The 25,761-nt window shown below is 55.4% G+C and overlaps 7 protein-coding genes across 7 annotated transcripts; 4 read left to right on the forward strand and 3 right to left on the reverse strand.

The window, feature by feature from the left end:
• Positions 1-798: 798 nt before the first annotated feature.
• On the forward strand, positions 799-3,976 carry LY79DRAFT_586957 (uncharacterized protein; the record flags this gene model as incomplete). The annotated part of the gene is given in 9 exon segments (XM_060560706.1): positions 799-1,434; positions 1,477-1,612; positions 1,798-1,944; positions 1,958-2,466; positions 2,494-2,603; positions 2,701-3,044; positions 3,079-3,223; positions 3,405-3,649; positions 3,768-3,976. 9 exon segments carry the CDS (start codon positions 799-801, stop codon positions 3,974-3,976), a joined length of 2,481 nt encoding a protein of 826 aa, XP_060419088.1.
• Positions 3,977-4,203: 227 nt separating this feature from the next.
• LY79DRAFT_539022 (uncharacterized protein) lies at positions 4,204-4,649 on the reverse strand. Its single transcript, XM_060556785.1, has one exon. It carries the CDS (start codon positions 4,594-4,596, stop codon positions 4,321-4,323), a length of 276 nt encoding a protein of 91 aa, XP_060419089.1. The 5' UTR covers positions 4,597-4,649; the 3' UTR covers positions 4,204-4,320.
• Positions 4,650-7,345: 2,696 nt separating this feature from the next.
• LY79DRAFT_666125 (cyclin domain-containing protein) lies at positions 7,346-8,642 on the reverse strand (the record flags this gene model as incomplete). Its single annotated transcript, XM_060563172.1, has 2 exons — positions 7,346-8,359; positions 8,436-8,642. 2 exons carry the CDS (start codon positions 8,640-8,642, stop codon positions 7,346-7,348), a joined length of 1,221 nt encoding a protein of 406 aa, XP_060419090.1.
• A 1,262-nt stretch (positions 8,643-9,904) lies between these two features.
• On the forward strand, positions 9,905-10,897 carry LY79DRAFT_287452 (uncharacterized protein). Its single transcript, XM_060552173.1, has one exon. The coding sequence runs from the start codon at positions 10,113-10,115 to the stop codon at positions 10,830-10,832; it is 720 nt and encodes a 239-aa protein (XP_060419091.1). The 5' UTR covers positions 9,905-10,112; the 3' UTR covers positions 10,833-10,897.
• LY79DRAFT_287465 (uncharacterized protein) lies at positions 10,859-11,349 on the reverse strand. Its single transcript, XM_060552174.1, has one exon. The coding sequence runs from the start codon at positions 11,212-11,214 to the stop codon at positions 10,963-10,965; it is 252 nt and encodes an 83-aa protein (XP_060419092.1). The 5' UTR covers positions 11,215-11,349; the 3' UTR covers positions 10,859-10,962.
• A 943-nt stretch (positions 11,350-12,292) lies between these two features.
• Positions 12,293-13,124, forward strand: LY79DRAFT_539027 (uncharacterized protein). Its single transcript, XM_060556786.1, has 2 exons — positions 12,293-12,912; positions 12,974-13,124. Exons 1-2 carry the CDS (start codon positions 12,300-12,302, stop codon positions 13,102-13,104), a joined length of 744 nt encoding a protein of 247 aa, XP_060419093.1. The 5' UTR covers positions 12,293-12,299; the 3' UTR covers positions 13,105-13,124.
• Positions 13,125-23,896: 10,772 nt separating this feature from the next.
• LY79DRAFT_287510 (uncharacterized protein) lies at positions 23,897-24,821 on the forward strand. The gene has a single exon (XM_060552175.1). The coding sequence runs from the start codon at positions 24,142-24,144 to the stop codon at positions 24,643-24,645; it is 504 nt and encodes a 167-aa protein (XP_060419094.1). The 5' UTR covers positions 23,897-24,141; the 3' UTR covers positions 24,646-24,821.
• The last annotated feature ends 940 nt before the right edge of the window (positions 24,822-25,761 follow it).

A 25,761-nucleotide genomic window follows, 5' to 3' on the forward strand; every position in this document is an offset into this window, starting at 1 on the left:
GGGGGAGTGACAATTAAAGTTACAGGACCGTTGGATCATAGCCGACTTGAGTCACGAAAGATGGTCATCGTGTCCGTTGTTCCTTGGTTTCTTGACTTACAGCCCTAAAAGCTCAGGATGTCCGCATCATTGGCGTTAGCATACATGTCTGCCACATACCAGAAGTTCGCCCCTAGATGAGTAGATGAGTAGTGCGCAACGGAATCAGCATGGGGCAAGCCTAACAGTGACAGACATGAGCCAGTTGCTCTGGTATGAAGGGACCCAGCCAAGCTCTGGTTTATATTCTGGTATCGGAGACAGATACCTGAGACTCTGGAGTAAGAATTTGTCTGGGACAGGTCGTTGTTGCCGATCCTCAGATCTCTTCTTGGTGTGCTTTACCCACAACACCGGCAATCACCGGCAGCTCTTCACGGAGAAGAAATAAGGCCGCTCTAGAAGCAAGCGAGCTACCTGTCTGTCGGCCCAATTCACGCTGCTGGGCATCGAGTCAACATCGCAGCCAAACTACTTTGAGACCAATGGTACTCAATCCACAGAGGCGTGCTGCATATAGGCAACAATGCACATGTCGGGGTAAGACACCTGAACAGGGTGTCGCTTACCGATGGAGGGAACACATCCCGCCTGACGCATATGTGCTGGACGTTGTTGTTTCATTTAACGCCAGTGCTGTTCCTGAGTATATATGCTGGACGTGGCAGACGGATGTGCACATTTCGCATATTTACAAGACTTTCAAGCTACACAGCCACCACGGTACCATCGCAACTATCCCGTCCTCGCGTCGCAAACATGTCTGATCCCTATAATTACACCGTCGGCTGGATCTGTGCCACCCCCACGGAGCTTGCTGCTGCCCTTTCTTTTCTCGACGAACGACATTCCGACCCTGAAGGGATCGCTCAGAATGATAGCAACTGTTATACTCTCGGTACAATGGGCAATCACAACGTTGTGTTCGCCATCATGCCTAAGAATGAGTATGGAATAGCAACAGCCACTGCAGTAGCCGTACATATGGTCCACAGCTTCCCAAACGTCCGTGTCGGCTTGATGGTTGGCGTAGGTGGTGGTGCTCCCAGCCAACAACACGATATTCGGCTGGGTGATGTCGTTGTCGGCAGTCGTATCATACAGTGTGACTACGGAAAAGCAATGCAGAACCGAGCGTTTGTGGAAACCGGGTTTTTAAACCAGCCACCGCCAGTATTGTTAAACGCAGTCGCGAGACTCCAGATTGACTACATGAGGGAGGGCCCTGGACTCAATGTCAAGGTGGAAAGGGCCTTGAGTCAATGGAATCGACTGCGAAAGACGCATTCCCGCCCATCTGCGAGCACAGATCAACTATACAGATCCGACTTCGTACACCCCTCGGATTCATCTGCAGCCTGCTCCCAAGAGTGTTCTGCCAACATTCCCAACGTGGTTTTTCGAGACGAGCGGGGCGACAGCCCCGCCATACGTTAGGGACTGGTTGCTTCTGCAAGCCGTGTGATGAAAAACGCCGAGACATGGGACAAATTTTCAAGGGAAAGGGGAGTCTTATGCTTTGAGATGGAAGCCGCCGGGGTGATGAACCACTTTCCCTATCTTGTTTTGCGGGGTATATGTGACTATTCCGACTCCCACAAGATCTAACTCGCCGAATCTGACCTAACAGCCTTGAGGCCTAAAAGAAGATCAAGGAAGTCCTAGAATATACTACGTGGTCGATGTCTTTACTCGAGCAAAACTATATCTAACGATGATAAGTGAATGAATCTTTGGCTTTCATCGGATCAACTATAGCCGAAATCAAGACTCAAATTGACACTATGAGTTCCAACAACCACATCCAGAAACTCAGACAGTGGCTTTCGCCCCCTGACACATCCACTCATTACAATATTGCGAGAGAAAGCCGACACGAGGGAACCGGGCCATGGTTTCTTGAGAGTGCTGCCTTTAGAGAATGGGTGCATGGATCTCGTAAGCACCCTGTGGCTCCATGGGATACCTGGCAGCGGCAAAACCGTTCTCATCGCTACTGTCCTTGATCATTTGGCTCTGATGGATGACCTGATTACGCTCGAATCTTTCTTCGACTTTAGCGACACAAGCAAACAGAAGCCGGAAGACACATACCGGTCACTCGCCTTCCAGCTCTACACTAAGCGCATCGGATCAAGAAAGCACCTCGATAGCCTATTAGTATCTCATGACGATGGTCGAAGACAACCGACGGCGCAGGCCCTTTTCCAATGCCTTCAGGCGATTATACAGGCGCAAGGGAGACTTTGCATCGTACTCGATGCTCTAGACGAGTGTATCAAGAGATTCGACTTACTCAGGTGGATAGAAAGCGCCATTTCTAGCTCGCATCTCCCCCATGTCCAGCTTATTGCTACCGGTCGGCCAGAAAAAGAATTTATGTGCGACTTTCGCAATTGGATTGGCGAGAGTTGTCTCCCACTTGATGTAAAGTCTACGTACTTGGATATACAGTCCTACATCAGTAACAGACTCACAAGAAGCAAAGAGTTCAGCCGGTGGGCATCAACGGCGCATATACTGCAACATATTCAGGAGGAAGTAGGGGGTAAAGCACAGGGGGTGTAAGTTTTGACAGCATGGTTCCGAGAAGCAAGCGATGTACCATCATGATTCTAAAACCAATTCCGGGTTCAAGTGGGCGGCATGCCAGCTAGACAGGCTGGAGACATGTCTTGACCGGGAAAAGCTTGAAGCCGCTATGGAGCCTCTACCGTCAGATTTGAATGCGACCTACGCCCGTATTCTTCAGAGCATCCCGCAGAGACGGCGGAAGAAGACAGTTCGACTACTGCAATTTCTCGTTTACTCCGAGCGGCCCCTGACTCTTAGAGAGTGCATAGATTTGATGGCTATTCGCGTCGACGGGAGACGATCCTTCGATCCAGGAGACCGAGTGCCTGACCCTATGGACATTGCCAGATTTTGCACAAGCATGGTTGTTCTAACAGAGACTCCGGACGCTGCTTGGGGAGACTACTTGCTACAACTGTCTCATTTTCACAGTCCAAGAACATCTTTTACATCACTACGTCGAAGGGTTCCGGGGGGCCGAACCCCGAATCAGCATTACAGAGACATGCTTATTCTATCTCGCAAACGTAGAAGAGATGGAAGCGGCCGAAATGAGAAGGCTGTTTCCACTGGCGACATATGCGGCAGACAATTGGATGAACCATGCCAGGTTGGCCGAAATCTCAAGCGGCACGGCAGCAGCAATCGCGAGCTTCCTGCAAAACGAAAAACGACGACGAGCATGGCTTAAGCTATATCATAGTAGTCGGCGAAATTTTGATTCGGGATCCGCCATCGCGTCTGGGTTGTACTACCTACGCGTGTCTCATGGAGCTCACGGCAACCGCAAGAATCCTACTGTCAGATCGGCCAAACGTCAATGCCACGAGCGACGTGAGGTACTGTACTGCTCTGCAAGCCGCTTCAATAAGGGGTCACCGAGGGGTTGTTCAATTGCTCATCTACGCAGGAGCAAACGTTGACGCCATAGGTGGCGAATGCAATATTGCCCTCCAAGCCGCTTCAACAGGGGGCCACCGAGAGATTGTTCAGTTGCTCCTCAACGCAGGAGCAAATGTTAGTGCTAAGCGTGGTAGTACTGCTATTCAAGCTGCTTCAGCAAACGACGACAAGGATAGTTCAAATGTTTCCCAACGCAGGAGCAGTCGTCAATGCACAATGCGGCATGAGATGGAGTAATGCTCTTTATACAGCCTCGTCGAATGACCACCAAGAGGTTATTCAGATGCTTCTAGGCGAGGGAGTAGACGTCAAGGCTATAGCTAGCACATACAACACTGCTCTCCAAGCTGCTTCCTTTGCAGGCCACCAAGAGGTCATTCAGATGTTGCTCACATGCAGCTGTCCGAGGCAGTCGTCGTACGAGGTAACGGTGGGGTATCAAGAGGACAGTTGCGAGTAGTGTCTCCCAACTGCAACTCGTCTCCCTAAAACACCGTTTGCCCATCACGGATAACCGCAGTCCGTCTAAGCCCAGCAGCCTATAGAACCTTGCTCCGGCATGACCATGATCGGTCGTCCTAGGCTTACTACGAGCGTGTACGGGGCAGCCGACGAGGCTGAGAGTGAGGAACCCAGACGGCCAACAACTCGGCTCCAACTGGCTTTTCGCAACAAGCGCCGCTCAACGTCGACCAGCCAGCAACTCCTTGCGGCTGGACGTGCCCGGCCTCCCTGTCGAGTCTCGATCATACACGCACACCGTACACGGCCATCCCAAACCACGATCTCCGCAGTATAGACTTCTCACAAACCGCTTTGCCAACGTTGACCAACCCCGTATCCGCCACCGCGTCCTCTCGACACGTCAACCGATACTTCACATCTCCATCCGCCCAACAACCAATAACGGGATCTCTTCCCATCAATGCGTTCGATAGTTCCGAACATGTACACGCACCCCCCCGCCTCTTCGCGGCACACACATACACCCACACCGTGTACGGGGCTATAGCATAACTCCGGATCTAATAAGATCAGACGAACGATCAACACAACCCGTACGCGTCCACCTCGTCCCATCTCCCGCGCCGCCCTCGACGATAACAACAAACCGCAGCGTCCATCCCCGTCACCGTTCGGACCAGGGTGAACGCCAACACACACAAACACACACGGTCCATCCCCGCCAGCCTCCGGAGCAAGGCGGACCCCTGGACCGCACATATCCGGCGGCGCATGCAAAGCGGGAGGTCTTTAATGAGCCACCTTTGCAGTAATCATCATCTGCACACTAGGACCACACAAGTCCCATTGAAACCTTCAATGCTCGGCAAATCGACAAATAAATAAAAAGCCCTCCCCTCTCGTCACTGGCGGGACACACCGACACCTGCCTTTCGTTCTCCACGCCCGGCCAGAGTACCGGACCCGCGGGGGGGGGGGGGCCGATCCAGCCGCATGACGGTCGTCAATGCACGATCCGCCCCCCGCCCCAAATCGAGGAGGGACCAATGGTCGAAGGGAGAAGCATCAAGCATAACCCGGATCGCCGAACCGCTCATCTCAAAAGAAGAAAAAAAAAAAACAGCTCTGAGCATTTGATGAAGTAGACTCGTTCGTATACCCAGTTCACGGTACGACCGACCCCCCTGTTCTTCCGCCCCCATTTCATGCTCTCTACCTCCCGCAGCCCCCCTTTTCCAAAGCTCCCTGCCTGTAAACGGCATCAGCAACATGCGGTGAGGTTTCTCTTGGGTGGTGGTCTACCAGAAAGCCTCCCGCTTGGCTCCGGGACCCGAATTCCTTCTTGAACAAATCTCGCCCAAAGCCGTTACATCAGAGAGATAAAAATAAAAAAAAAGACCGTTACAGCACAGGATGGAGATAGCATAGTAGTAGAGAGGCTTATTACACTTCCCAACCTCCCTGTTCCTCCCCCCCCCCCCCCGGTCATCCTAAATCTGCCCCAAATCTCAATGTACCCCCGTACCGTCCCATCCGGACCCGAAAGTGGACTAGCCCCCTCATAATGGCGCCCCACACACACGACATCACCTTTACCGCCCCCCCCCCCACATCGGGGTCACTCTGTCTCAAGCTCCGATCAACTCCATTCAACGATGGAAAAACCCTCTTCCCAAAAGGTGCAATGAACTCTCGAATTTCACGTTAGATAGATGTAAACAAAACAAACAAAAAAAGGGAAGAGAGAAAAATACTAATAATAACAATAATCAGCATCCACAGCTCCTTTCCCCCCTATCCCCAGACCCCAAAGGAATGTCCAAAGATGAATGGACGGCCAATCCCCCCCCCCCCTTATCGCATTGCTGTGGCTGCTGCTGCTCCGTCCCGTCACGTGCTGCTCGCTAATGCATCGTCTTTGATTAGCAACTGCCTGATCAGGGGGGGGGAGGCCAGGCAAGGGAAAGGCGAGATGACTTCCCGTCTCGTCATGCTGTTTCTCGTCTTCGCTGTGTGGGTGCAACCATTGTCATTTCGGACTTCACAAAAGGCAATTCACCATTGAAGCAACATCAATCACACCAAACAAACACATAGGGGGGGGGGGGGGGGGGGGGGGGCACACACACACCCATCACACATATCAATGGACAGGCGAGGGGTAAGGTTTGTTAGGATGTCGAAAAGTGCAGAGAATTTTGTCTTTTGTTGTGCCTTTGTACTACCTTACACAAGGAGGGAGTGCAAACGCGGGTGTACGAAAAGTCTCGCTGGCTCTCTCACCTCGGCTGGGGGGTATCAGACGACCTGAACCACACAGGCCATCCCCTTTTACACATCTCCGTGCCCATCCAGAAGTTTCCTTCCGGCCAATGAGTACGAGAGAGCAAAAAAGAAAATCCAGCCGTCTCTCCAAAAATAACACTGTGACCCAAACCAATCACCAACCCCTTACATCCTTCATCCGTATCCATTGTTGGGCCCATTAGGGGATATCCGGCCTTCCAACGACACTAGGAAGAATGGGGAAGCGATCTGGTCCGTCCACCTAATTCCGGATCGGGAACAACCTCGAGGTGCAGACAATGAAGTAAAGACCAGTCTGGAGGTCTTCGTGTGTGCGCGGGGGCCACACATGTCCCTGCCTTGGACCGACCAGAGGAGCCTCTCTTTTTCGTATGGTGGAAAATTCGTCCAAGCCTGGTCCATTCCGTCAAACGAAAAAGACGAATTTCACTTCTTTTTTTTGTTGCTCCTCGAGGTTGCCCATCCGGTCGGGTCTCTTCTCGAGACCCTACAATCTGACCCTCGCTGGTAGTCGGGTGCAGTCGCAATCGTCAAGTCGGGTCGAGGTGTCGATATCTCGTCTCCTGGATCCGTCTTCCGATGCCGCAAAGATCGACCGCGATATTTCCAAATTCACACCCTTCCTGGGGTGACCTTCTCGCGAACGTAAAACTCTTTCGATGGGGAGTGTTGTTGGGTAATAAAAGCCGCTGAATGCTGTTCGAAAAAAAGGAAGGAAAAAAAACGACTAATTGGGGTAGGGGGTTTTTGGGTATGATCCGTATTCCTTTTTTTGGGACACTTCTGCTGAGTGAAAAATAGACTTATTGCATTAAAAATCAAATCGCTCGATGCCGTGGACGTGTTGATAAGGAAAAAAAAAAAACCATTCTGTATGCATGCGGCAAACAATCTTCTTTTTTTTCCTCTTTTCTCTTCCGCTTCCTGGGGGTCGCTCAAATGCCTTGCCCACTGGGGTATTGAGTGGAAGGCTTCGATTGTCCGTACCGCTGCGGAGACTCCCTGCAGGCGGGCCGATAATCAAGTCAGCCCCTGGTATCGACTCGGGTGGTCCAAGTTAGGCCAGGTGTTGTTGGCCTGTCGTGTGTTGGTGTACAAACGGGGCGTACTGTTGCTGCACTTGTTGTTGCACAAACGCCGCCGTGTTGGGCTGAGGGGTGGGGGTGACCGGACATCTCGGGGGCAGCGGGTAGGCGTCCTTGGAAACGGTGCCGTAAGCGGCGCCGTCGGGGGTGATGGGAGGGGTCATGTATCCTTCCACTATTCCCTGGACGGCGTGGCCCTTGTGGGGGGTGCTGTAGATGTTTGCGTGTTTTGAGGCTGACTCAGAAGGCGGACTCGGAGGCCCCCCCGACTGCGCGCGGGCGATGCTGGCCTGGTGGGCCATGAAGGAAGCGAGCTTCTTGGCGACGCCCGAGAGGTGCTGCGAGGCGTACTTCCTCGCGAGGGCGACGGAGGGGCTGTGCAGGTGCTGGGACAGGGTCAGGAGGGTGACGTTCTCGACGTGGTCCCACTCTCCATCGTTGATCTCGGGCTCGCCCAGGATCGCTCTCGCCAGTGCCAGGGAGGAACGGGCCATGATGGACGGCTTGGTGGAGACGAAGTCGCGGTGGTATAGGGCGATCTCGCAGATGTACGATGCCATGTGCTCGACCTCGACCTTGTCATGCTCCTCGGCGACGATGAGCTGGGTGAAGAAGTCGACGGTCGGGTGGCCGATGGTCCACTCGAGCGTGTTGAGAACGTGCATCTCCATCTGGGTGAACATGCCGGCGTCGTACAAGCCGCAGCACATGTTGTTGAGCTCGTGGATCTGGGGCACGCGGTCCTTCTTGTCTCCATACTTGGCAGCGATCAGCAGGGCAGCGCAACCCACGAGCTGGTAGTGTTGCTTGTAGACGACTCGCTTCGAGCAGTACCTGTCGAGGAGGTTGACGGTGAGGAAGAGAGTCTCGGGCAGGAGGGCGAAGGCGGCATGGGCCTCGATCAGGAAATCGATGAGGTAGGGTCTCATGTACCATTGAATCTCTCGTTGCATGTCAATGAGGTTGGCATCAGGCATTGTCTCGTCCTGGATGTGGTTTCATTGTCAGCATTAAATTAACGACCAGCGAGGCAGGCAGTCGCTCCCGTCCGTTCTTGCTCACCTCCATGTGCCTCATGTGCTTCATGATATCCTCGAGGTACTCGTCGCCGGCTATCCGGGAAAGCTCGCTGGCGATAATCTCCTGCCGTTGCCTCGCAATCATCTTGGCGGCGTCCCGAGAACCCATCCGTGGCCGTTGGGGTTCATCGTGGCCCTCTGTGAAGTAGGACGGATCCGAGTGCAGCTGCTGTTGTTGGTAGTACGCCATTGTGAGATATGGTGTGAGAACGAGTCGAACCGAGGGTGTGAAGGGGGGTGGTTGGATAACCGAGTGGAAGTTCCGTAAGGGTAAAGAATGACGATTAAGTTCTCCAGGAAGCTTTTTTTGGTGGTCGGAGACGGAAAGACTGAGGGGGAAAAAATGAAAAAACGAAAAACTATCGAGATCGGTTACGCAGAGAAAGAGTGGAATTGGGCGAGACCGAAAAAAAGATTAGAATATTAGTATTAGAAGGAGCGTGGTGTTGAGAAAAAGGCGAACAGGGTCGGGCAAAAGAGTGACTGTGGCTGGGTGAGAAGCCGAAATGGTGCGAGACCGGGTTCCTCGTACGAGAGGACGGAGGGAAAACGGTGGCAGGGAGACTGGTCGTTTAAAGGAGAGGTCGACTGGGAGGGCTCTGGACAAGGGGAGATTTGTTAGTTAGCGTCTCGAGGTTTCTTTCAGGCCACTGATAATACGCGGTCCAAGCAGGTTAGAGCGGTGGGCGGTACGAGACACGCAGCTGTCGGATGCTGGCAACGGGGGCTTGGTCCAGGAGCAACGGGCGCGGTAAATATCGCCGCAGTCGATCCAAGGGGGAGCCGATTCGTGAATTCAAACAGCGTCGCCCTGATTCGACCACTGGGCGGCGGGGACGGGGTTGGCACGAGGGGAGATGGAAGAAATAACGGGATTGGCGTGTGCCGGACGAGGGAGCTTGGCAGAAGAGGATCCAAGGGGAGGAAGGGGGTGAAGAGAGGGAAAGGCTGAAAGATGCGGGTCGAGTGTGCAAGTGATGGCGAGGCTTAACGCCACGAAGGGTGAGTGTCCCGCTGTCAAGACAGACAAGATGAGACAATTCCAGAGGGCTGTACGGAGGAAGCAACGAATGAACGGATCCCGCTCGCAATCCTCACCTCAAATAGGGTTTGGTTTGAGGGCGTGGTGAATGTGGGGGGAGAAAGAGTTGGGTGTTTGTTTGGTCGTGGACCGCCGTAGATATTGACGGCCCACGCAAATCTGCGAGGGAGAAGGAAAGGAAGTGAAGTTTAGAAGCCGAACATGGGCCCTGATGGCAACGGGGGGAAGGTTTGTGCTGAAAAAAGGAATATGGTTTGGACGGAGCTCGGGGCAGGGGTTGGACATGGAGATGGAGGTTCATCCCGTTTTCGAGGCCCGACGGCGGCGGTGGCCTGGCCGTTTCTGGCGTCGACGGATAGGCTTGCTCACACACATATTTCATCCGAACTGCATGTCATTGTCAGAGAACGTACCTTCACAGACGATGCCCTAAAGGGACGGGGTGACGACGGATGATTCTGACGGGATCATGTATGGTGTCTTCTCGATGGTTGGCAAGGGTCGAAAAGGCGATGACGAACCGAGTCCAGTTCGCTTCTTCTTTTCCGTCCTCTTTCCTTTTGTCGTGGGGAGGAGACGGGATCCAAGGTAACACGGGTGGGCAACTCTCGGATTGGAATGCGAGCGGAGAGAGTGGGCGTCGGAACGAAAGGGAGCGAGTCGTCGTCGGGCGAATTGGGTCGTGGGAGTTGCACGGCTGAGTCGAGTTCCTCGTCGTGGGAGCGAGGAATTCTTCAGTGGGTGGTTGATTGGGTGGGAGTTGACGTCGTCGTCGATGCGGGTAAGGCGGACGGTCGCGAGGGAGATGCAAGGAACGTGGAGGGACGTGGACTTGTTCTTTTGGGGTTCGATAAAGAGGCGAGGAAAATACCAGTCAAGGTCTTCTTCACTGATCTTTATCTCTTTTTTTTTGTACTTTGCTTGTGCAAATCCAGTCTCTGTTCTTTTGCAGACTCGGGGGGGCGTGCAGACTCGAAGAGCGTTGACAATGAACCCGATGGCGAGAGAGTCGGAGATGGAGGGGGGGTGTGTGGGCTGCAAAGGTCGAAGCTAGTCGTCCTTTGTGACTTGAAGGTTGGTGGGTTTGGTGGTGGTGGTGGTGGTGGAAGCTGGAGTCGAGGTAGAGCTTTATTTGGAGGGTCAGTCGTCTCGGCAGAGGGAGGACAGTCGCCAGATCAAGTCTCTTTCGTTCCTTCCTCTTTTTTCCTGGTTCTCTCGGGTGGGAGATTAGAGAATGGAAAGACCCTTTATTCGATTAGGACGAGCAAAGGAGTCAGGAAGGTTCTTGACTTCGCAGGAGGGGGGAGGGGAGGAGGGAGAGAGGAGGAGAGGGAATGAATGGATTGAGAGGGACGAGGAGGAGGAGAGCGAAGGAAGGGCAGAAGGGGGGGACGAGAGGGTAGGTAAAGGGTTGGAGACGAGCGGAGGAGACGAGAAAGGATTGGCAGAGAGAGAGAGCAATGGTGTTTTAACCGGCCAATGTCACTTTTGTGGTCGGCGCGCTGTCGGAAAGGTGGGAAGGGTGGGAAAAGGTACATGCGAGTGAGTGAAGGAGAGAGAGAGCGAGAGAGAGAGAGAGAGGAGAGCGTGGGGAGTGGGAGTGAGTGGGAGTGAGAGTGAGTGGGAGTGGGAGTGAGTGAGAGTACGGAGTACCTACACCTAGGTACCTACCTAGTAAGAGTGTGAGTGGCCCCATAATGAGAGACCCAGCCGCTCTCATGCAGCAAAGACGCACACCACACACCACACACCACGCTACCTGTATCTAACTGTGCTTGACTCCGGTACCTCCCTTGAATGCTTGGCAGAAGTAACCGGAGGACGTAGGTATCTACGTTTAGATACAGCTTTGGCTCTTTTTTTTTTTTCTTTTTTCTTTTTCTTTCTCTCTCTCTCTCTCTCCTTCTTGTTGCTTCCTGGAACTGTAGATAGGAGAGAGAACTGGCGGAGCACCCGGGTCCAACAGCAAATGTGAGAGTGAGAGAGTGAGATAGGAGGAGATGGAATGGGACGAGTAGCAGGGGGGACAGAGAGGCAGGGCGAGAGTTCAGAGCTGGGAGCTGGTAAGGAACTGGGGAGGGGTGAGGGTGAGGGTGAGGGTGAGGGCGAGGGTGCCAATGCAAAGCCCGCCCAGTGCAAGTGCAAGTGCAAGTAAGCAAGCGATTACATTGTGTACACACAGAGCACGTTATGTACGGCCTACGAGTATTGCACTATGTACGGATAAGGAGCACGGAGTAATGACAATCAATGTGCTGGTGCAGGTGGATGGAGACGTGTAATTCCCGTGCTAAGGCGATATCGACAGGGAACAAGCTCGAGCAGCAGCCCGGTCAGGGAGGGCACCGAAAAGAAAAAAAGAAAAAGGGGGGGGGGGGGGGGGATGTACCTGTCACGCAGGCCATGTATGGCGAGATACATGCGCGCCTAAAAGATACGTATCTTTCGCTTGATCGACCTAGGTACCTATCCTGTCCTGGCAGGTGGTGGTCGTGGCCTACTGTGGCCTGTGTGCCGCGCGCTGAGGGAACGCGTTGCTGATGCGCTGATGCTAACCTTTTACCGGCTTTTACTGGCCAGAGAGAAGATGTCTTTCCCTGATGGCTGTGGCGCACCGCTGCCGGGTTGGCTTCCAACGGGCATGGCCAAGAAGGCAACTATGCCTTGCAGACGCAAGCAGGCTGGAGTACCCGCCATCACAGGTAGGTATTCCACCTTGTAGGTACAGCGTAGGTAGTTAGTTACTTGGGGCTGCAGCGACTGACGATGGACGGGTAATGATGATGATGATGAATGTATGGATGGATGGATGGATGCCCGCCTACAATGGCCACCGCCTGTCTGCCTACCCGCTTCTCGGGCCCTCTCTCTCTCTTCGGCTGTCCGTCTGTCTGTCTGTCTGTCTGTCTGATTGTCGGCCTCGCTGCAATGGCGCCCGCCTTGTCCTGCTACAACCCGTCCGTCTCGTCTGGTATTCCTGTCTTCGGAGCTGCTGCTGCTGCTGCTGCGCTCAGCAAGCCGGATGGATGCCTGTCGACAATCCCCCGTCCCTCTGCCTCTAGTGGGCCGACCGTCGATCGGGTGCGTTCGAGAGGTACAGCAGTGGTCAGACAGACACAGCTGGCAGGCCCTGTTGGGACTCTCTGGCAAGAAACTGGGAACAAACCCCCGTACTTTGCATGTATGTGTGTGAGTGTGCTGCCACTGGCCTACAACGATACAATGTCCGGTTTCGTGCAGTCATGCCCGCCGTTTCCTCCGCCCCTTGTTCTGCGCGTTGCTAGCCTCGACGCCCGACGGCCACGCACTATACCTCGCTACGCCGAGTCGTCTCCCTCTCCCTTTGTGTGTCTGGGAAAGATGGTGCGTTTCCGCGATAGGAACCGTCAGCTCACCACGGCCCGGCACAGCGTGAGGGGTGTGTAACCCCGAGACTTCAGCCCCAACGTCTCCTCCTCCCCCTTTGCTAAGAAAGAAAGTTGGCCAACAAGAGATCGGCCAGTGGTGCCTCGCCCGCCCGCTCGCTCGCTCGCTCTCTTTGTCGTCAGCCTGTAGCCCGCAACAGTGGCGTAGGCGGGCTTGGGGCCGTTCCGTGGAACAGGGGCGGTGACGAGACGGCTCAAACTGTCGTCTATTCCAAAGGGCCCCCCCCCCCCCCCCCCCCCCCCCTTCCTCCTCGCGAACTGATTGGTCGTCAGACACACCGGCCAGGACGAAGAGAAGGGCAGGGTGGTAGTCGCGCCGGCGGGCGGTGATTGGTGCGTGCCGACGTGTGGAGGACGATGGCTGAGCCGGCTCATGCGCACAGAAAGGATAAATGTGTAATCAACTGAAGCGAAGCAATTTGAACCATGCTGTTTGTCATCATTGTGTATTTGCTATATGCTGTGCTGTGCTGTGCTGTGCTGAACAGCCATACCAGTGGGTGTTCAAGAGTGGAGATTTCAACGCATGGTATTAGCACTATGCAGCATATGTACGCATGTATGTATGTATGTGCTACATAAACCATACAGTGTGGTGGTGCATGGGCGTGGGACTGGCGGGGAGAGTATCCGCCGGTTCCTCGTGTCCTTTCTCTCAGTGCTGTGGATGTCTTGGAACAGGGCTGGGTGCGAGATGGAGATGCTCGTACATAAAATGAGAGTGCAATAAGGCGCCCGCCTGTTACGGGGCTCCTGCGTGGGATAAGCGTGTCGTGGTGCAAGGGTAAGGAGGAGCCCCAGCAATAAGTAGCGTGTATGTGCGCGCGCGGTGAGTGTATGCGTCGTGTGTCGTGTGTCGTGTGCGTGTATGTGTGTTCGTGTGTATGCGCGTGTGGTGTTTTTGATTTTACTTTATTATTTTTATTTTGGCTTTTTTTTGGTGATGGTGCTGGGGGGGTGGGGGGCAGGGATGGACGGGAAGCAGCACGGCGCTGGCTGTGATTGGCCCGCGACGCGGTACCGCTCTCGCGGGGGGTGCGTGTGCGTGTCTATGTGTGTGTGTGTGTGTGTGTGTGGATTCCGTGGACGTGTGTGTCAAGGTCCATCCCGTGAGAAAAGAGTGCAGATTATAGATTATTCCTGCCGCGTATCCCCGAGACTTGGGAATTGAGCACCACCCAGTGAAGGAACCCATGCAGTACTAACGGTACTATGCGAGGTCCTCCAGGGGGCCTGTCTGCATTGACGGGAAACACACTCACACATGGCGGTGGAAGGTGGAAGAGTAATCAGGAATGGAATGAATATTGGCACGTTCGTGGAGCAGGTCCTTTTTTGGCGACATTAGAGGGGGGACGGGGCGATGACGACAACGATGCCTCCTTTGCCCGGACAATTGGGATAGGCGCGCGTCATGCTTTCATGGAGACAAGTGCGGCGGAGTAATGTAAAGTGCAGAATAGAGAAAAAGGTCATGACACTTGCGTTCGAGACAAGCTCCTGGACAATTTGCTGCCGATATTGAGACATGGACATTGACATGGACATTGACATGGACATTGACATGGACGTTACTCCGTATCATTGACTTGGGGGGGCGGCAGTAACTGCATTTGACAGACAGCATCGACATGGACATGGACATGGGACATGGGACATGGACCAGGCAGGAGGAGACGTGGAACCTGGTTAGACGGCGCGAGGAGTGCGACATGGAAAAAAAGACAAAAAAAAAAGACAAAAAAAGAAAAAACGGAAAACGGAAATGCAACCGACTGCGGCTTGTGTGCCGTGCGGACTGGCCGTACCAAAACTACGTACGTGCTGGGCTGCACCGTCGCGTTTACCTACGTAATAGTCACGGCGCATGGTACGTCCTTTTCGCCGCTCGAGCACCCGGGTCGCAGCCGTGTCAGGCGTGTAGAGTGTCAGTCCTATCGTGTAGCAAGGAGGTGATGGAATATCGACTCCTGATATGCAGCACATCGTGGGTTCATCCATCCATCGCGGATGGACGGACCCGGACCATCCGCCTTGTTTGTTGACGGCCCATTCATCTACACCTTCACCTCCGCCACCTCCTCCCCCTTTTGCCGTCACCGCTCGCGCAGAGAGTCCGGGCCTCGCCGGGACGGGCCTCCAAAACAGCAGCGCAGCAAATCACCACACGCGACCACGGCCCCTGCATGCACACAGCGCACGTCGTCGAGTGTCAACAGGGAGACCGCACCGGCCGGCCTGCCGTCCGCGCCCCGGTCTACCCACTCAGAGGCCGAGCTTCTAGAAGGAATGGCCGCCGACCGTCCCAGCCTGGTGGGCCCCCCGACCAATGAGTGGGTGAGCGATCCATCTTTCTCTCTCACTCTCACTCTGACTCTCACACACTCTCGCTCTCACTCTCACTCTCACTCTCACTCTCACTCTCGCTCTCACTCTCACTCTCGCTCTCGCTCTCACTCTCACTCTCACTCTCACTCTCACTCTCACACACTCTACCTCCTTGGACAGTTGGGACAGCCGAGCGTCGTCGCCAACCGAAACAAGCAATTGTACGCTTTGCCGACACGACACGGCCGCGTGCGAATACGTGATGATCGCTGCGACATGCACGCAACACCACGATGCAGGCCGCCATCGGGGCCGCCTAACCCACGCCCGTCCCATGCCGCGGTGCGCAGGACACACATGCCAAAGTGACAACTGCCTACTTGCCGTTTATCCCTTTGCTTTTTGATTCCCCCCCTTCTCCCTTCCCCGACAGAACGGGGGAGCCGTCGTGGGTTGTGGCGGCAGGGGTCGTCTAATGTGTCTGATGTCCAAGGCCTGGTGTCTGATGTCTTGTGTCTGATGTCTTGTGTCTGGCTTCCCCCCCTCCCGACTGCGTCGCGGCGTCTCTTAAATCTGTCGGTTCCCTGCCGAGATGCGTGCGTGCGCGTCGAACCCACTGCACGCGCGCGTTCGATACTTGGACACACCTCCGGGTTCGGCCTCGGGCTCGAGCAGGGACGGTGCCCCGGGATTAACCAGACGGGGAGCCCGGCCCAAGTTTTGGATCTTGGAATCGCTCGCCGCGGATCTACCGCATCATCTGTCTTGGATCGACGTCCGACCAGCCCCGGCGAACGCGCGACCATTTCGTGCTCGCGTCCCATCCCATCCTATCCCATTTGCCCATCTTCATCCCAGCCCGTCCACCGCGTCGAAACCGAGCCTTTGCCTCTCCGATCCAGCCCGAGACCCGGAGCAGCAGGAGGCGTAATGCGACCACTTACGAGTCGCATGTACAATGACGGGAGTCTATCGGAACCATTACTATTGCTCCGTGACGAGAAACAAGGCCAAACACACACACACACACACACACACACACACACACACACACACACACCTCTTTTTTCCTATCCTCTCTCTCTCTCTGTGCACGCCCAGTCAGTGGAGGAGGAAGCGCTCTTTTGATGGGCCAACGGAACCCAAGACGCCCGCCCCATCCTGTTCAATTTTTTTTTTCTCTCTCACTGGCCGAGATTCGCTCTGCAAGGGTGCGACTCCCCCCCCCTCCCCAGACAGATGCGCAGGAAATTCAAGAGAGGGACTGGCAGAGCTTGCCAAAGCAAGGCTTTTGTGAGCTTGGGGCCTTGGAGGGCGCCCTGCTGATGCATGCGACATGCACGCCAGAGCAAGGCATACGCATACGCAGATGCATCGTGCATACGATCCATCACCATGATTGTTTCCGTTTCCATCTATCCGTCCGCCCTGCATCTTCCATCATCTCCTGTCGTCTCGTCCGCCCCTGTCTCTCTTTTCTCGATGGCCTTTTCCAGGCTCTTCCGATGGGCGATGATATGGAGCTCCCACCATCGGCACACATACACACACATTTAAAGCCGGGTATCCCATCCATACAGCCCATCCACCATCCAACACCCCGGACCCCTGTCCGTATATGATCCCAGGGCTGCCGGGGACGGGGGGGAGGCTTGCCTGCTTGCTTGGAAGCTCGGCGAATGTACTCCAAGTACCTCGCTGTGCTTGCAATGTCCCAAGCACGGCGCAGCTTTGCCGTGTTCCACCGGCGCTAGGTACTTTTGGCTACATTCCCCATTCGCTCTTCTCCCCTTTCGCCCTGTACGTGTGTGTGCCACGTCCACTCGACGGGCGTGGCCCAGTCGACGTTCTCCCACCTCGAAAATGTTCAAGCCGACTATCGAACGAGCTGTCAATGCCGGTTTGTGCTCAGAGGAGGCCATGCGCTAGCTGGGAAGAGGCTGGGACGAGACCTATACGTGGTGACGGGCGACATATATCGAGATGGCGTCAAAGGAGTTGACACGAAACAAAAGTTTCGAGGACGGATAGGCGGGCCAGCCATCAACGCTCTCTCCACCGTGCTTTTTTTTTTCTTTTCCTTTTCTTCTTCTTTTTTCTTTCTTTCTCCTGTCTCGATGAGCTCCTTTCGGTGCATGTCTCCACGTCGAGGGACCCCCCCAGCCAGCATTTTTTTTTCCCTCTCTTTTCTTCACTTGTCGCCCATGTGTTGTCCACTCAGCGGTAGTTCCGCCAGTTCCAGTCCCCGTCATCCATATGTGTTGCGTATGTGTCTCCGTATCCATACCCATAGCCATAACACAACCCCCCCATACGCGAGCTCCTTTTATTTTGTCGCTCTCACGAATTCGCCATGCTCCCCTAAACCCCCTTCGAAAATGATAATCTGAGCCAAGAAACCAGGAACAGCATCACACTGCTAGGAATAGCCACACATCCCTTGAGCCGCGACCTCGTCGAAACCAGGGGCCCGGACAGGAATATACACGCTTTCCCTCTGCTCCCTTTTTTTTTTTCCTTTGCTCGCTTTGCTCGGAACCAAATGTCATGCTACACACTGCCAGCCATGCGGCACCAGGCACACCAGGAACCCTACCAGGCCGACCAATCATGAACCCGTCCGAGCAAACCACCAACACCCCCCGTCGCAGACCCCGGCTTCCCGAGCCCTCGGTGGTCGCGAACCACGCCAAACCGTCCCATCCATTCCATCCATCCCATCCGCTCCCCTGAATCTCCAAAAGATGACCATCCTTTCCCCACACCGCGACGGACCAATCACGGACCCCTGAAGACGCGGGAGCACGCGAACATCCAAACGGGAAACGGTACGTACAGGTAGGATGAGCGACGGGATTTTCCCAGATTTCAATTTAACATGTTCCAGATGCGCGTCTCTTTCGTGTTTTCTGCGAGTAAGAAGGCCGGGTCTTGGCGTTTTTCCCTACACGCGCACACACACCAAAAAGCATTGACGCTTTCGGATGAAGCAAATCTCGCCTCGGGCGTTGATCACAAATAGGTAAAGGAGAAGTAGAGAGAGGACGAGGAATAGGAAGGGGGGAAAGGAGAGAGGAATCCTCGTCCTGGTTATCCCCCTCCCCCCGGTTACCGTGCATCTTCAATCATGGCGGTCAGACTCTCAGTCCCTACGCAGCCGAAATGGACACACAAACACACACTCGCTCCATCGGCCACCAAGGAAGTGAAAAAGACGGAAATCTACCCAAAAAGGAGACGGTTACACTGAGATCCGTTTTGGGGGGGAGACCCATCCGCGATCCCCGATGCCTTCCCCTTACTATATATTTCCATCTCTGATGGCCAGACAACGACCGGGGGGCAGCAAGCCATCCCCATCCTCTTCCATGACGAATCCAAACCTCCCGACGCCAAGCAGCCACCGCGGGTGCCCGGAGCGACGGGGGGGGGCAGAGACGGAGGGAAAAGCAAAATACCGCGATACCACCGTGACCCAGATCTCCGCGTCGAGAATCGTGTTGCGAGTGTCGTCGCCCTGGGTAGTTTTTATTTTATTTTTTAAGGGCTCCGTAGAAACCACGTTCCATCGGGTGGGCGAATCATAACCAGTCCTGTTGTCCTATCCTACTCAGTCACCCCCCCCCCCCCCCGCATATACGCACTCGCACACACAGACGCACAACCAACGTCACCCACCGTGTGTACATGTCTCTCGCTTCTGCTACACGGCACTCCTCGACGAGACATTCACGTCCTTGCTTCGTCTTCGTAGCCGCATGGCTGGGCCCAGCCGACAGGAAACGCTCACTCTCTCTCTCTCTCTCTCTCTGCCTTGCTTGCTCCTCTCCCCGCGCTGGGGTCATGGCCACATCACATTGACTCTAAGCGACCACAGGGAGAAGGGGAAATGATACTCTAGGCTAATTTAGGAAAGAAGAAGAAATAAGGGTAGGTTCCCACTCACTCACACACTCACACACACATAAGAAAAGAGTCGCCGTACCCGCCGGCAGGCCAACGGCGTATCCTACAGCTCGGGAACAGAACAGGAGGATACACATCTACCTGGCCTAGGAAGAGACGGCTCAAGGGGGGACGGACTTTGAGAGTCCAAAATGGCACGCACAAGCGACGCCAATCACACACCGTTTTCCGAGCTATGGAAGGCCGGACGGAGCCCGTCCGTCCCGCACATCCCAGCCCGATCGCGATCGTCGCCGGGGCTTTTTTTTTTTTTTTTTTTTTTTTCCCCTTCTCCAATTCTGTTCTGTCTTTTGATCCTCGTTGCGAAACCACGCAGCGACGCCACGATCTCATTGTCCCTTTATCTAGTGCACCTCCTTCCCCCCCATGGCATCGAGGGGATACGCTCGGCCTGCGGGATCGTCGTTCTCGAGTGCGCAGCCCAGCAGGATTGGAACATGAAAAATCGCCAAATAGCCAAGCCATCGCAACCCACTGACTCGACCATGTATCGTCCCCCCTTTTTGGTAAAACACTGCCCGTTGATACCTGCGTTTCCCCCTGCGTTGGGGGGGTGCCTTCGGGACAAAAATACTACGTGACCACCACATGCCGTCGCGGGTATACGGATACTTTTCTCGCACCTGGCCAAGATTGTCCCCCGCGAGAGAGAGAGACACGAATGATTCAATAGTTACCGTCTCCCAGGGCTACGATGCATTCCTCCAGCCCGTCCCTCATCCCCCGCGCGAGACATGCCTACCTACCCGCAGGGCTCGAAATCGGCCCCCGGTGGACCCCTACGCCCCCGGAGAGTGGGGGGGCCGGCGGGTGGTTTCATTGGGGGACTGAGACGGCGCAGCTCCACGCGGCCGGTGCTTGCTTATCCCGATGCCACCGCTTCTTCTCTTCCTCCCTTGCCTCGATACCCGCGTTCGCGGGATGACGGGTGGAGGCGGGAGAGGATGTGGCGCTCGTCACCGCTTCGCGACTCAAAAAAAAAAAAAAAAAAAAAAAAAAAAGAGAGAGAGAGAGAGACATCCTGCGTCTGCAGAGAAACCCTTCTCAAAGGGATGGAGAAGGGAATTTTTTCTATTTTAAAAAAATACCTCCCGCACGGGGGGAAACGAGTAAAATGTTTCCTCGAGGTTTTAACAGCTCCCCCCCTATCCCGATGGCCCACCTGTCTCGCCCGGGACGCCGGCTTGGACACCCGCGGGCCGGGGGGAAACAGCCCTCTGGGTATCTATCGTGTTTGTCCGTCCTGTTGCAGATGATCAATATTGAGACTCAGACTCATCCTAGTGCGCGGGATGAAAAGCCTCAACCGCATCCGTACGTAAGAATCGCCCACTCTCGGAGCTCTGCTCCGTCGTCATCCCCCACAGTTTTTTTTTTCGGGGTTTTGGAGGGGTTTTTTTTTGGGGGGGGGGGGGGGAGGGAGGGGGTTCGACACGTAGTTCTCATCGCTATCATACGCGACTCATACCGCCACAGAGAGGTAGAGATCTCGATACTATTTCCTTGCCACACGCACACGAGAGAGCGAGAGAGAGAGCGTGCACGTGCCCCTGCTTCCTGACGGTGGAGAGGGACACACAGCCATAGACGCAACCCTCCGTCCGGCCCCGGCGTCTGGCGTCTAAATCGAACCCACCCGCGCGCTTCCCCGGCGTCTATGCACATCCCAATACGTCTATTGTCCTACCATTCCAGGTTATGCGACGCCCTTTGAAGCATTCCAAGCCTCCTCCTCCCCCCCCCCCCTTTTTTTTTTCTTCCCCCCCAAACCAACGCGCTTATCAGGCCTCTGTCCCCCATCCGCCCGTATGCCTATCGTCAAGGGGGGAGAATCCGAGCCGTAAGATTGATGATTGATTAACCCCCCCCCCCGCGGTGCCGGGTTTGTATACTCCGCGTCCAGTGAAGGGGGAACGGGGGGACACACGCACGAGACACGTTGTGCCAGTATCCGATATCGTACGCAATTAGAAATGATCCGTCCCCTCCTCCCTGCTCAATGGACGTGCACCCAATTTCGACATCACATCCACTTTCCTTCCTTCCTCCTCTCCTCCCAGCATCGTCGGAACGCCTAAACGACACTGTTAGTCTGTAATGGAAAGCTGTCGGGTCCGAGAGGCACGCAGGACCTTCGGAATGACGTCTATCGATCGCCCTCTGATATGTCAAAAACGCCTCTCTGCTCGCCCCCCCTCCCCCGTGACTCGCGCTTCAGCCCTTTCGTCCCACCGGCGCGCGCGCGCCCCGCCGCCTAGTAGGTAAGTAGCCCAAGGCTGGTGGAGGAAAAAGGAACGCCAAGGACTCGTCGCGACTCAGGACACGCTGCTTTGTTCCCTGCCGTCCCAGCCGTAGGACACACGCGCGCGCGCGCCGCTGCTTACTGCTAGTTAGCGTGCGAGTGACGATGACTGCGTCCGTTCCTTTCATCCTTGGCCCCGCCTCTCCCGCCGCCGTCGTCGCCGCCGCCTCCGGGCTACGGTAAACCCTCGACTTGACAAGGACGTAAATAAGCAGATAATAGAACCCCTTCAAAGCGGGAAAGTGGGGAGGAAGGGAATTGGCTTCAGACGTGCTTTCTAGAGCAGTTTCGCTTCCTCTTCCCGCTTTGTTCTCCCACTTCCCTCACCCATTTGTCCGTTGTAAACAAGGCCCATCGCCCACCTGTAACGTCAGACGGACAAAGGTCAGTGCCATGGCCATTGCTTTTCTTTTCTTTCTTTCTTTCTTTCTTTCTTTTTTGTTTTTTGTTTTTTGTTTTTCCTCTTCCGTGCTTCCCCCCTCGTCCCCCTTTTCCCCCGCTACAACCAAGACCTGAAGCACCCTAAAACTAGCCTTTGAAGAAAGAAAGTCGATGACGATGCCCTTCCCTGTCATCCTCCTCTCTCCTTCTCTCACCCTTAGCTGGGTGGGGACTACCCCTAGTGAAACATGCCACTTTACGCGGTCCTGATTACCCCTCAACGCGCGATGCGTCTCCAACACGTCTCTGTAGTTTAATTATCGCCGAGTCTCGACGTGATCGTCCTGCAGTTGCATCAAGCGCGCCGGGCCTGTTCGAGACATTTGATGCGGGGACGGGGTTGTGGGAAAGCCTCAGTCTCTCTTCGGCGAGAGTCGTGTGTCCAATCCGTTCCTTTTCAGCTCTGTTTGATGCCACCATCTCCGCGACCGCATTCGAGGCCTTTCCACCCCTACATCCCTAATGTACTCTGTAGATCGGCCGTCATCAATCCCCCCGTCTCGGGAGTGCTGTCGTTCGACCGTGTTCCCGCGGCCGCCCGCCACCCATCAACGGTTGTCTGCGTGTCGGCCCTCCAGCGGCCTGTCTTTGTCGTGCCTTCGTCGCCAATTGAGCAGCCACACACACGGCGCCGTTGAAACCTTGGGCCCTCCCCTTCCCCGCCTCCTGCCAACGCAGCAAGCGAGTTGGCGTTGGTAGCCAACTGCTCGGTTACATTGGCTGGTTGGATGGCTTGCTGGCTGGCTGATGGTGAGCAGCTGCAGGTCGACTCGGTCACCCTTACTAAGCCTTGGCCCTGTCGGTTCGTGCAGGGAGGCTGGACGAGTAGAAGCGCGCAGACGCCAAATCCCCCGAGGCGATGGGTGACAGGGGCCCTTGTCCCGGCAAGGAGCATGTCCCACGTCTTACCCCTCACCCGGCCGGCGACCAGCACCAAGTAATGTAGGTAATACTACCACACACTCTCTTCCTCTGCCCAATTCCCTGACCTAGAGGGATCCGGGTGGGAGACGCTGGTCTCCAGCTCAGGAACGTCGCGAACCAGCGTCAACCTCCCTACACCATCTCCAAAGGGCCGGGCGCGCCAGAATCCGGGAAATGGAGATGGGCAGAAGGGAGAAACACGCAATTATCTTCCCGAACCGGATCGCACGCGCCAGCCACGCGCGCCAGTCAATCCTGTCTGTCCGCTGTTCTGGTGCCACGCACGCAACACCCGGGAGGGGGCGGGCCGCGCAGCTGATGGCCGAATGCAATTCGATTGGGCCGAGGTTCTGATGACCGAATTCCGCGAGAATCCCACTTGCTCGTTTCAATCGCGAACTCTGGTCGTGTCGTGTTGGTCCGAGCAAGTATAGCCGTTCCCACTCCACCAATTCAAACAAACTCAGACACATCCCCCCCCCCCCCCCCCCCCCCCCCCCTACCTCTCGCGTCATTCAGCCAGCCTGGGGGGGAAGGGGAGAGAGAGGGTTCCCTTGGCCGGACCGTCGATGATTCATGCTGACCGGCCATGATGGGCACATTGGCTCATCGCCACGCGGTTAAAACAAGGCCAAGGGGAGCCAGGCGTGCTGGGTTTTGTGTCGTGTCGTGTCGTGTCGTGCCGTGCTCCGTTCGTGCGTATGGACTGGCCCTGTCGTTACCCTCGACGCAACGCCAACAGCCAACCTCCACCCCAGTCGGACGCCGAGTTGGAAGCGTAAATCATGAGATGAAGTCCTGCCCCGAGACGCAGACGCGCCACAATACGCGCCCCTCGAACCACCCCCACGCGACGGGCGACGGCAGACGGCGATCTTGACAGGTGGAGGGCACGCTTTTGCCCGGAGCACCGGGTCCGCGGAACCCACCCCGACCCCCTTCTTCTCAATACAACGTGACGACACTAAGTTACCTGTCATGCTGACGCTGCTGCTGCTGCTCATCTTCAAAAGCCCTGGAGGATCATGGAGCTAAGCATCCGTCTCCTGTACGTTTTCGGCCTGGTTGTGGCTTCGGGGCCAGCTGGCTAGTCCGGCTATCATAAGGCACGCAATCCCGCCCGGCGTGTCATTGAGACCGATCGACAAGACCTTCCAACATCCATCTTTGGGGCCTGAGTCGGATTGGCTCCCCAGAACCTATCCCGTGTCCGCGTCTCCGTGCTCACGCGTAAACCTCGCATCTTGTAACCATCCCCCTCATGCCGAGTGGCTTTGTTTTTCCTTCTTTGGAAAAAAAGAAAAAAAACTTTTTTTTTCTTCACGTCACTGGGGCTCCTGCATGCGAGCTTTTTCGACGCATGCACGAGCCAAAGTGGTTGCATGCACCGTCCTTTTTGTCTATCGTGTACACCCCCCCTCCCCTCTCAAATACCCTTCCGAGCTCCACGCCCACGGCCGTCATTTCGTGCGGCTGTGGATCGCGCGTCCCTTGGGATCTAGACGCGTCTACCGGCGACGGTCGTCCCGGAAGAGAGGGTTTCTTGTACAGTCGAGTCTCCCCCGCAGCGGATCCCCCCCATCTGCCGGTACCTATCACGAACTGTAAGTTTTCGAAAGCTTCAAACCGGGGCCTGGACCCTGAGTTCCTTCCCCCCAGAGAGACAGTCTTCACGGTCTGTTGCAGTGCGTATCGGTGGTTTCGAGGCTCGCCCATCTATGTGAAGCGTATCCTGTCTTGCCGCGGCGTGCCGAGTCTGAGCTAAAGCATGCATGCCCTTAAATTCTACCGCGAGTCGAGAGTGGAGTGGCTCTTTGCTACCAAGCCATCAGTCGCTTCTTCTCCCCGACTTGCTGGAATGTGATCGCCACGAAGGGCCGTCTGAACTTCGGGCAAACAATGCATTCAGAATTTTTGTCGTGCAGACCGTCCTAGGCCATCTTGACTCGCACATCCATCACCGCTGGTTGCTCTCGGCCTCTCGGCTGCACCTCGTGGGCGACCATGGAAAGAATCTGAACAGGACTCCGTTTTTCCCTTCTCTCAACCCCGCCACTGCCCCTCCTAACGGGTACCGTTCGTCCTACGTAGCAGGTTCAGCAAGCTTCGGCGATGGTCTAGACGCCAGCAGGCAGTCCCCGGCCTGCGCTTAGTGAAAGCATGTAGCAGAGAGGAGGTCGGCCGGCGTCAAGAGCCACTTGCCAATTGCGCCGTGTATGAAGGCGAGATGACTCGCGGAATGACCTCACGCGAGCGGGTAGCCGCATCGTGAACCCCGGAGGTTCGGAGCTGCTAGAAGGGAAATCAAGCCGTCTGGTACGTCGGCACGACGCAAGGCAAAAATGGATAGAGACACAGCCCGCCGTCCGCCGGTCACGACCCTTGTCCGCCCCGCGATCTTTATGCCGAGTCCCGCACCGTGACGCCTCTCGAGCTCCTCTGCTCGCCATCTGCTTCAACGTGATTTGCCGATGGACCGACGGGGCCCGCGGCAGCTGCGGCTTAAGTGCAACAGTGAAGCTCCGATATCACGTAAATTTTCCTTCTTCGATCTCCTCTTCTCCATTGGAAAAAAGAAAAAGAAAATTCAACTGTCTCGACGGCAACGGGACGACATGAAAAGTTTGGAACCACCGCCCCGCCCCAGCACTGGTACCATTACTGATGCCGAGACTCGGAAATCCTCCTGCCCTGTTGCATGCTGCGGTGTTTTGACCGCCCCTCCCCCAACCTCCTGGACCCTGGTTTCACCGCAACACCACAAGAGCTGTCCACTTGGGCGATGAAAACGAGGTGCAAAAACCGCAAGAAGTTTTTTGTTTTTTAGATTTTTTAGAAATTTTTTTTATTTTTATTTTTTTGCGGGTCAAAACGAAGCGGT

The sequence above is a fragment of the Colletotrichum navitas genome, assembly GCF_030913465.1.
Source record: "Colletotrichum navitas strain CBS 125086 chromosome Unknown LY79scaffold_5, whole genome shotgun sequence".
Classification (NCBI taxonomy): Eukaryota; Fungi; Ascomycota; class Sordariomycetes; order Glomerellales; family Glomerellaceae; genus Colletotrichum; species Colletotrichum navitas.